Below are 11,555 nucleotides of genomic sequence, written 5' to 3' on the forward strand. Positions count from 1 at the left end.
AACGGCGTGTGTAACGTGGCTCACTCACAGGTGGGCGATCCCAGCTTTGCGCACAGCGCTGGAGATGGCCTTCACCGCCGTGCACAGCGAGTTGAGCAGCGTGGTCAGCTCCCCCGTGCCTTTGGCCTTCCTGCCCTGCTCCATGACGAAGCGGGTCATGGTGACCACGTTGGTGTCGAAGGTGCTGCTGTCGGACATGGTGCCGCTGAGTCGCTGGAACTGCGGGTTTGAGGAAACTCTGCAGGATTTAAATGCGGCAGCAACGCGGAACTGCGCGTGGACAGCCGTGGGGGGAGTGTATGTAGCGGAGAGGTGTGGCCCCGCTGTGCACACTGAGCGCTGCAGCGATGACACGATAGTGTTACAAACACAAGGATGTGAGCAGAACAAAGAGAGCTGCACAAGCCCGAGTCCAGACTTTTGTTCCCTGAGAGCGACAGCCCGACACAGATACGAGGAGTGCGGACACGCATTGTTTCTGCGCACAATAGTCAGCGTTTACATTCCTCTTGCGCACACGAACTTTTCAGCGCGTTGCCCTGGATTTTCTCTTTGGAAAGATTAGTGGCTCCAGAGACGCTCGCATGCTCATTTCATACCTCATTTCATAACTTGTGCAAATCAGCTGAAGTCATAAAACCATCAGGTCGAACAGAAGCGTGGGAGTGAGGATCTGAACTCCTGAAACTCCAGCATGCAGAAAACACCGAGTCAAATGAAAATGCTTCATGCAAACATGAAACTGTACAACATGCTGTGAGTCAGGGCGAAGAGGCTAAAACAAGCCAGTGCAGAGACAGTAGTGCTCATGTCCAGTGTGTGGCAGTACGATGAGCTTCCATTAGAACAGTTTTAATGACGTCTGCAGTGTTTTAACGCTGAGGTTGAAAGATTTTTCTAAAAGTCACTCCAATGCTGTCATGTCCTACTTATTGTAAGAAAGTCTCACCTTCCTCTTGAACACTTCAGTGCGACTGTGACACTTGAAGATGCTGCAATGGAGCTGAAAACCGTTTTTACCACATACCGCTGAAGACACACAAGCAAGCTGTCCATCATGTGTTTCAATAAAACCGAGGAAGAAAGGCAAAATGTGACCAAGCTGCACATTCAATAAAATCCAACATGTGCGCTCGTTTGCACGCACACACGGAAACACAAGGATGTTTGTGTAGTTTAGAAGAGACCGAATCAAAACCATGGAGGAAATCTGATCTTCCACAAAACAGTTTCCCATGTACTAACATGTATCTGGGGTCACGCTGTCAGAAGATAAAGATATGGGAACAGCTCAAACATACCTGTATGTTGAATCGTTGCTTCACAGAGAAACACTGGTGACATTTCAGACCCGTAAATCTGCTTTTCAGTTCAGTGCAGTGGAATAAACTCACTGAATCTCAACACAAATATAACTCATAATAATTGATTTTCACTCAGGGCAGACTGTGTATGCTTTACCTGACTTAAGTGTAATGAAAAGAGTCAGATGAAGCATTCTGTCTTTAACCTTTCAGCCTTTAATCTCACGTGGCTCTGTAACATACAGTAAACTTCACTGCTGACGAGCTCTGTGACCTCAAAGTACTTCAAGCAAAAATGATCTCTGCAAGCTTAAAACTGGAAACAAACACTAGGAGCTCATCACCATCTCCAGGCTTTATCTAACTGAGCTGTTTACTTGGTGATGAGACAAAACACTGACAGTTCAGCAACAGCAAACACACTTTTATAAAAATCTACTAAAACTTTATCTCTGAATCTCAAGTGATAAAGATGACTGACTGTTTAATAGTCCTTAAGCTCTCCGAGCCAGTCGGCTGTTATCAAAGATGACCGGGATTATATCTATATCCCACATATTCAATAGATTACTGAGCATGAACTCACTTCAGAGATGTTCTCCTGCCTGCAGCTGCGTCCAGCATCCAACCAGTAGCATCAGCAGCACATTAAACCATATGTTAACTTTCTTGGGCTTCCATATGAAGGCTGTGATTGACAGATATAGGTTTTGTAGTCGAAGAGTGAGAAAAAAAACACAACAAAACATCGCTTTACTAATAAAAAAAAAAAAAAGGAGAGTCCCATGAAGGCCAGATGTCCCAGTTCTGCACTAGCACTTAAACGCAGCTTACATTTGTGGGTCGGGTAGCGTGAAAAGTGCCCCCCCACACACGCACACACACATATGTGACGTCATATGTGCGGTTTTTTTTTTTTAAACAATCTGTGATAGTGTAGACGTTTGTCCTGCAGCACAGGAAGCGTTTAAAGGTGAAAACGATCCGATTTATATACATTTAATTAACATTTGACGCGTAATTATCAGCATTTATTCAAATTTTGATACTTACCATTTGAGAAATAGTTTTAGGTGAGACCAAATTGCTCTGTGTGTAGACACACGTCCGTGTACTCACTCATTTGTAAACTGTGGTTTGTGCTATTGTAGGAACTGTTTTGCGCACAAAGATGTGCCAACAGTAGCCGTTCAAATAGTAGATCTATATCAGGTCTAATTACATTTGTTTTCTCTAATGAAAACAAAATAAAGACGTTGGTTTTAAATGTGCAATGAAGGTAAACAGTCAGCTGTCAGTGCTGCGTGTTTATTCCACAGACCACATTAGATTCAGGCAGTTTGGCTTCTCTTTGCTGTTAACGCCACTGGTCACCAGATGGCGCTGTCGGGCAAACGCAGCCTCCGGCGGGACGCTGACTGTCCAAAGCAGTGAGGATGCGTTTCTGAAACTTGTTGTCATCATGTTTCTTTGAATGATCATTTTTATGTACATGTAGGTATTCGTGTGTCTGCGTTAAATATTTAGGTTCATTTAAAAGTGTAAGTATTTTAAAGCCCGTAAAAAATGAGCCCCGATAAGATTATCCGACACAGAACAATTAAGAACACTTGATATTAATGCGCCAACTGAAACCGCTTCCATCTATCGTCCCGAGCTCTATATTGTATCGCGGAAGAGAAACATCTTGGTTAGTTATAGTAAGTTAAAACTACAAAACTTTAACTTTGTAACGTACATGTCTTTTTCTCCCCGGTGTGGTCACAGTTTTACGACACAACGTGTAGACACTGGTTAGCAAACGACGTGCTAACTGCATTAACCTACACGTTTACCTGAGTTTTAAGGTGAGTCCGGAGCGCGCTGTTTGCTCTTCGTGACTCAGCTAGTGTAAGTAGGCCGAGCCCTGTGCGCAGGTAAAGCAACACCTGTGCCTCTAACTGACCTTCACATCAGCTCAGACTGGGCTCCTGGGAGGGCACCGACTGCGCATGACCGCGGGTTAACTTGGAGCCCAGGCACGAGCGGACAAGTACAAAGAGGCTGCTGCTGCTGGCGCAGAGGGGACGTACCGTGTGCGGCGGGCACAGACTGGAGCTTTGCACACTTTTGCGCAAAGTTAACGCATCACCCAGCTTTTACCCTGCGAGACTCCGACCCCGAGCACAGAAAGGAGTCCGAGGAAAGGAGCTGCACCTCCAAAGGGGCCCGGGAAGCGTTAGCGTGGGGTAAGTTAAGGTCGCTTTTGCTAAGACAAAGTGTGTTTTAACGTGCTTCAGTTCTCCCAGGTGTCTCTGTGGGCGCGTGTAAGCGTGCACGAGCCCTCTGCTTAATTAATTACGTAAGTTGAGCGTGTCTTCGGTGCGTGTTGTCGGCCAGGTGGTCCTGCAGCGAGCAGACGAGACAATCCCATGAAGCGCTGCTGGTTAAGCTGGATTATATTTAAAGTCAGCTGGTGTTTGGGAGTCCTTCAGGTAATCTGGCGCTGTTTTTTTTCCACTTCCGTCTGCGCTGCGCAGGTGTTATGAGGCTGAACTTTGAGCTCCAAGAGCGGGGAACCGGAGGCGAGGGACGGCGGAGGTTTTCAGGGGGATTCGCCCCTCGAGACCAGTTTCATTAAACTCGCGATTAAATCCACAGTGAGCCGCCTTCGCTCGGATTCAGAGTAAGTCAGGTGTCACCACAGGCTCGCGGACACCTTTAGCTCAAGCGCGAGAACGCAGAAATGTCTTTCGTGGCACTGTTTCCACAGCCGCGTCCTCGTAGCGCAGTGCGTGATGAGCTCTTAACAAAAGAGTCTCCGTGGAGCTCTAAAGGTCACTCAGCAACCCCGAAATGCTGCCAAATGAAACTAGTGTTGGACACGTTTCCTTCTTAGCTACCTGTTTTCATGCGGGGGGGCTCAGACCTGGATGGGAGTCCCCATTGTGCTGGTGAAGAGCTGGGGTCAAACAGAGGGCTCCTCATCCTCTCCTGGCTCACAGGCCTTTCCACTCTTCAGTACAGATGAAGCACTGGGGAATTGATATGTGAAGAGGAAGACTAATGGCCTTGTGAAGCTTCCACTGTGGAGTTGTTGCATATCTTAAGATCCACTTGTCTACACTTGGATGAAATCTGCACTTATTATCCAGGAGGCCACACAAAGCATTCCTTCAGGGCCCGCATGCCTCGCATTTTGTGGCTTTGCAGAAAGCATCACACTTTCTGCAAAGTCGCTTCTCAAAGCTGCTGCTTTGCTGTTTGTAGCACTGATTAACAGCTTTAATGGGGTTTGGGGGTTAGCGAGTCATTCACTAACCTTAAGGTGGTTAAAGGGTCATCTCGGTGTCTCTAACAGCTCAGGCGTTCTTTACTTCACTGCAGGGAGCTTGTTTCATATTTTCATAAGAATAAACTGAAGATGAGAGAAAAAAGATATTTCTGGAAGCTTATTGATTTCTAATGCTCTCCTCCTCGGTATCGTGGACATACGGTGGAGGTCTGTGAAATGACGCCTGACTGAGACGACCCTCACATCCGCAGGATCAAAGCCGGGTCTCATCTGCTCAGACGTGTGGCCTCCCCCGCCTCCCCCGCCTGTGATTACGACTCCCACCCCTCCTGTTTGTTTAGAGGAAATGACTTCCACTCCACAGCTCTGTGCGAGCAGCTTGCACGTCACGACTGGCCTCGCTTCTCTTGTGGGTGTTCAGTTTTTTTGTGGAGTCCTTGCCGTGGTGTTTTCTCTGTAATTTTATCTCGAGGGGGTTGCTGAGTTATAATTTTAGTTTTGGTTGAACATCTGTGCATACTTGTCTTGTTTGTGCTTCTCTTGCATGTTTTTGGTTCTAAAAATAAAGCTGCTCTGCCTGGGTTCACTTGAAAATGTTAGTTTTTGCGTGCGTGCACGTGAAGCTTCACTGCTGGGTAACCCCGAAGAAACCACTCTTACTGGCTGGACTGGAGGTGAAGGGAGTCGTCACAGCTGCTCGGCTTTAACGTGTGGGATGAGGACCTACATGAGCCTCGGGGTCTGCCCTGTTATTACAAGATCAAATGTACTTTAGTTTGAGTGGAAGATCCACTTAAACTAAAACCATAAGAGCCCCCTCCTGCAAAAACAAGAACAGCCCAAGATGCATTTGAGAGGATATAAATGTGTTCATGGAGATCTTCGATAAGACGTTTCACAAAGGACACAACGGCCACGACTGTCGGAGCCGGGGCTCGAACCGGCAACCTTCCCATTACAAGACGAGCCGCCAACTCTTGAGCCACGATCGCCCCCATTTCACACACAAGTAGCACTTATGTGTTGGCAGTTTGTGGCAACAGTTGGTAGTGCGTCTTGTAGCTGGAAGGTTGCCGGTTCGAGCCCCGGCTCCGACAGTCTCGGTCGTTGTGTCCTTGGGCAAGACACTTCACCCGTTGCCTACTGGTGGTGGTCAGAGGGCCCGGTGGCGCCAGTGTCCGGCAGCCTCGCCTCTGTCAGTGCTGTGGCTACAATGTAGCTGCCATCACCAGTGTGTGACTGGGTGGGTGACTGGTTGTGTAAAGCACTGTACAAATACAGGCACCATGAAGCCTCTATAATGACTCACAGCTTTATTTAAGGACATGATGAAGGTGACACTGCTTACTCTGTAAATGAGCTTCTCTGAATCTCAACCATTCTGCAGTGAGCTATTTGTGATCTTGGCTTTTTCATTTCTAAACAGTGAAACTGTCTGTTTTCTAACCACCTTTACCAATAAACTGGGATCATTACTGGCTCAAAATTGAGTTTCTGGTTGGTGACTGACACTGAAGAGCAGCTGGTCTGCATAGTGTTAAGGCAAAGAGTTATTATTGCCTTTAGTAAGAATAAGTCCGAGTCGGGAAACACTGGAGATGAGCAAAAGAGCTTCAGGTTGCTGTGAAGCTGCCGTCCTGCTGTTCTCTGGGCAGTTGTTGCAGTTATTCTGAAGCATCGGCTGGTATGAAACTGGTGCTGCACCTCCACTTACAGTGCATGAGTTTTGGATGTAAATAAAACCTTTTAAAAACACCAGTGGACCGGCTGAAATGAAAAGGCTTGCATAGCTGATTCTAAGTAAAGGCGATCTTCAGGGAGTCCTAACAGATTTCCAGCAGCTCAGAGCAGCTGCCAAGTCGGCACCACGCTGTTTGCAAATTTGCAAGGAAGTTATTACCGCGGTGATCAAAGCTCTGGCAGGACCGCACGAAATTCTTTTCAAATCAGTTCTTGTGGATTTAGCAGCTTAATGGAGTCAGAGTGGCCTGAGATGGATTGGGAGACATTTGTGTGTGTTGGCACAGATTGTAGAGGAGGCTGTGAGGTGTGTTGGACTGATACTTAAAGCAGAGGTGAGGTTATTTAGTTTCTTCTACAGATGTTTGGTGTCTGGGGATTAACGCATTAGATGCTTAATTGTTTGGTTGTAGTTTTGCATGGATGACTTGCAGCTGGAGTTATTCTGCACGGCCAACATTTTGGGTGATTCAGCAGCCTGACGAGGCCGACGGTAAACATGATCCCGGTCGCTTCTACCTGCAGAGATTATGAAACAAACCAGGTGAAGTTGTTGTGACTTTGAATTTCACTGACAACTTGCATAAGAACAAGCGGACACATGAGCTATCACGATGAATGTCAGCGGCCCGCCAAAGAGCCCCGGATAGTGTTTTATGTTGTTCCGCCTGCTGATGATTCATTTCTGCATGCTTCAACCTGCGAGATTCTCGTTGGGTAGAAGATTGCTGCGGCGAACATGAAGGAGTGACGCTTTTTGCTCTCTGTGGCTGGGATTAACCCTGCCTAAACCTCGGAGTGCGTTTCACAAAGATGTTTTGTTGCCTGGTATGTTAATCCCGTTCTTTCTTTCATGCTCCCTCACAGTCGTCACATGCTCGTCGTATCACAGACGATCAATAAGGATCATTGACCTCTGACATTATGAAATTAAGAGTTTAAATGAGACGTTTTTGTTTCTCAGCTTCGGCTCCTCACAGACTTCGTTTCTTTAAACCACCCGAGCTGTTGGGACAGCAGCAGGTTTGTGACGGGGTCTTCTACTTAATATTTGTGTTGGTGTTGGCTGTGGAAAACTCGATCTTTGCAGTGCTGATGGGACCTTTTGAATCAATGTGCCGGGACGACGCCCTCGTGGAAACGCGCTCTGCCTGACAAGACTTGCAATAAATGATTGTTTTTAATTTTCACTTTGATGGGAGGAGTGATGGTGCGTGGAACTTGAGGCTAAAGCGGGAACACGTTACACACCAACCCTTACAGGGGAAGGAAGTTATTCTTCCAGTGTAGAGCTGTGTGGCATTCTGGGAAATCAGTTTTCAGCTTGCTCGTTTTTAGTAAACAAGTTTGTGTTCTCGAGTCACACAAATATTTCAGGACATGTATAAATGTTTATTACTCCAGGCACCTGTTTGTGGAGGTTTCAGATCACAGTGCTCGTGTCGTGTAAGAATCTGTTAACCTTCTAGGATAGAAATAAATGTGACTTTGATTTCATTTGGACCTGTTGGTATTAAAACATTTGAATAAATGTATAAGGAAATCTTTGGATTATAAAATAACTGGAGGGTTTTTTTTTTTGTTTTAAGAAAAATGACTAAAAACTTTTATTTTATATTAAAATAAGTATAAATAATTGGGTGGCATTTATTAATTTGTGCAGTTTTTCTCTTATCAAGGTGAAATTTTGAATATTATTGATATGATTTATATTTATTGGAGCAGAACAAATACTTGCTAATAAAAATCTCGGTAAATGGTCATAAAATCAAAATCTGAACGATGAAACCAACAGAATCATTAACATCACTAAGACTTTCATATAGAGTCGTTCACATGGTGACCATCATCTGTCCATGAAGCCATGCCGTCAGTTTTCCGAGCAGAAAAGCTCTGAAAGTTCAGCTGTTCCTGCACCGTCGTGGCTTACAGGTGTAGCACCTGCAGCAGGTGTAGCACTGGTTCATGTGCTGGTGAAGGACTGTTGCTAACTTCTCTCCTCGTATTGACAGAAGCCGTTTTCTACAGCATATTTCATAATTCTTTGAGGAAACTTCATTAAAACTGAAAGTAAGAACTATTGTATGGTGCATCAGGCGCAGGCAGCTGACTCCCTTTTGTGGTGCATGTAGATCAGAAACGAAGGCGTCCAACACACGAGACGAGCTATTAACCCGTCTTCTTGTTCCAACCACAAAACTCTGGAGCTGCAGGCGGGGAGCAGCGGCACATTCGACTCCTCTGAACCAAACATCCTTTGCTCTGCACGTCTCACCCGCAGCCTGTCATTATCCTTTCAGAGCTGCTGATGAATGAAAGGTGAGCAGTCTCAGAGAGGAGGGAGCGAGAAATCCCACACGTTTCTTGTGCATTAAGCAGGACAAGGCAGGTGCAAAGGGGATTCAGGGCTCAGTTGATACTGTGATAATCCCTCAGCTATGCAGGCATGCACAGACTCTGCTTGTCAAGTCGAAGCATTCCACAGTCCGGGGGTCTGACGAGGCTTCACGTTAGCCAGAACCTGACCTGCTGATTAGAGATGCAGCCAGCTGTGCGCGGGACACATTCAAGCCTCGTTTACATACAAACCTTAGCAAGAATTTAATACAAATGTCTTCATTCTTGGTTCATTGTTTGTTTTTTGAGGGAAATGGATGATGCCCATTTTTGTGAGAAGAGTATATACAGTAAAGCACTTTAAAAATACACCTTAGCGCTCATTATTTGAGAGTTTTGCCTTGTGCAGCTTTTTTTGCTGGCAGCTCTCAGGCTGAATCTCCCATCATCCTCTGCAGCTCAGAAAGGGCTGAGTTTGTTCCCTGTCAGGGATGCCGCTGTTTACGGCCGAGAGCCTCGGCCCAGTGGTCACCGTGCTGCTCGTATTACAGCCTCCCTCACTGGCTGCTATTGTCAGGTTACTCTGTGTGTGTGTTCAGCGTTTGCGTGGCCGGGCTGCGATTGGCTGTGCCGTGTGAGACGGCGCCGGGTGACGTCTCTGCTGTAATCCCTCGTTTCTCTCTGGTAGCGCTGGCTGCTCTGTGCCAGCTGCAGCTCTGTGAAATGCTTTTACAGGTTTCTAACTGAGGAAGGTGAGTAAAAGGTGCAGCAGTTACCAGCTGTTGTATTATTATTGTTTTGGTTTTTTAAGTTGTGTTTAGTTTCTAAAACTTGCTGGTGCAGGTTTTAACGTTTGCGTGGTGGGACCAGTGAATGTTATCAGAAGGAGATGTGGGGAACAGGAAGCTTGAGTCATGGCCGTAGTCACAGTTCGGGTGTTGGGTGTGTTGTTCATGTAAGCATCTGATCCCTGGTTTGGAAAGCCAGCTGAGCTTGTAACCTGGGTTTGAGTTCAGATTTGCACTCGGATGTTGGTGCACACAAACTGCTCAGATGAACCTGGATCGTGCTCTTACACATTTCTCATGTCACATGCCATTACCATTATCTGACCAGAACGTGGATGCTGATGTGCGTGTAAACAAATTATCCAGGAGGAACGCAGTGAAGTCTGCGTGTGGAGATGCCGCCGCTGTGTGACGGTGTTACTGCAGCTGCTCGGGAGATGAACCTGCGTGAAACGCTGCTGTCGTTGCTCTGACTGCAGAGAGCACGTAATGTTAAATGCTCAAAGTCATTCACTTTATCTGCTTGTTAGTGTGAACCGGTTCAAGGGTACGGCCGGTTTGCTGGGCGAGGCGGGCGGTGGTTTGTTGTGTCTACAGCTGCCACTCTGCACATTCCGACTCTCGGGGCTCTGCAGCTGTCTGAAAAGTTTTGGCGTCTTTAATGAGACGCAGGCTGATGTGACTTGTTTTTCTTGGGTGCTTTCAAAACCAACCTCCTCCTGATCACTTGCAGAGTGATGCTGTGTTCAGTCATGTGACCTTGTGGTTTTTAGCATGTTTTTGAACTGAGAGATGCACGACACAGTTGCATTGTGGCCTCACCACAAGAAGTGGTTGTAGACGAGAGATGAGATGAATGGATGAAGGCGGTTAAAGAAGAGCCACGAGGACTTTATTTCCTACCGCGTGTTGATTCAGGAGGACCAGAGTCACTGAAACTGTGTGATACGAGTTACAGCTGAGTCCACATTAAAGCCTGAACAGTGCTCGAGTGGTTTTTAGGGTCAATACAGAAGTGATAAATCTGATTACATCAGTAAATGAAGGGTAATCGACTTCACACATGCTTACCTGAAGGCACTGCTCAGCTGTGAGGTGTAGTCAGCTACATGTGCTGCACACTGGGCTGTATGGCTGTAGCATGCAGTGGCAAGGTTTCCCTACTACCCCATTATGTTTAGTTTAATAATTAAAAACGACTGTACACCAGCACTGAGCTGATGGTGATTAACCAGTGCATCTGTTTATCTGTGGGCCTCAACGTTTAATCCTCCTGGTTTCTCTGGAAAAATCCTTCATGAGGAGAGAGCTGGTTGCCTCTCTGCTACGTCTCCGTCTTGCCTAAACTTGGCAACCTGAGGACCAAATGCAGAAAAGCATTAAAAGGGGTTCAGGTGAGAAAGTGAAAGACGCAGCCTGTACCTGCTGCAACTGTGTATGGAGGCAAACTGTAGCATTCATTTGTCTCATTTAAATGTGATGTGTAGAGCACGGCCGACAGTCTGTGGAGCTTCATGCAGTATAAGAGCAGGCAAAGATGTGGGTTACGATTCCCCACACAGACCCTGCACAGCAGCTGTCCTCTTGGCCTGTATCAGGTCACTTTATCAGATCTACTGTAATTGCAAGCTGCAGGAAAGGCAGGAAACTCTTTGTATGCTTTGCATCCTTGTGGAAGTAATCAGCCGGACATTTGGGAATTTTTTTTGCAGCGTCACAAATTGTGGCAGTTTGTAACACAGATGGCAGCCATTTGTGCAAACCTGCAAATCGACAGCGAAGTGCGTAAGTGCGAGGAGCACCTCCGGTCCGGTACAGTGAACTCTTTCAAACTGTGGTAACAAATTGTCGTAGAGGTCGTTGCATCAGTTTCAGGAACTTTCCACAGGCAGGTGACGAAGCTCCGTCAATATAGAAACACCTCTCCAGCCAGACGGCTTTCATGAAAGCCGTCTGTGCCTCTGATTTGGTGTATAAACACCGTCCTGAAGGAGGTCGGGCGTTTCACTGTTAAACTTCAGCAGTAAACCATTTCCTGTTGCGGTCAGCTGGGCTTTGTTTACAGTGGAGATGGACTCCCTGCTGGCACCGTTGATCTTATCTGGGCTGGTT

General features: G+C 46.6%; 2 protein-coding genes across 2 annotated transcripts in view; one reads left to right on the forward strand and one right to left on the reverse strand.

The window, feature by feature from the left end:
• The window catches only part of fbp1a (fructose-1,6-bisphosphatase 1a), a 5,833-nt gene extending 4,644 nt beyond the window's left edge, over nt 1-1,189 (reverse strand). Inside the window, exon 1 of the mRNA XM_013910190.1 lies at nt 29-1,189. Within this exon, the coding sequence (XP_013765644.1) occupies nt 29-198 (170 nt within the window). The 5' untranslated portion in view covers nt 199-1,189. The remainder of the gene's footprint in view (nt 1-28) is intronic.
• Nucleotides 1,190-3,021: 1,832 nt separating this feature from the next.
• Nucleotides 3,022-11,555, forward strand: part of kank1a (KN motif and ankyrin repeat domains 1a) — a 45,398-nt gene continuing 36,864 nt past the window's right edge. The window contains exon 1 of the mRNA XM_005730640.2: nt 3,022-3,532. The gene's annotated coding sequence lies outside the window, so the exon portion shown is untranslated. The remainder of the gene's footprint in view (nt 3,533-11,555) is intronic.

This window comes from Pundamilia nyererei, unplaced genomic scaffold, assembly GCF_000239375.1.
Source record: "Pundamilia nyererei isolate P.nyererei 1_Seehausen unplaced genomic scaffold, PunNye1.0 scaffold00038, whole genome shotgun sequence".
In the NCBI taxonomy this organism is placed as follows: Eukaryota; Metazoa; Chordata; class Actinopteri; order Cichliformes; family Cichlidae; genus Pundamilia; species Pundamilia nyererei.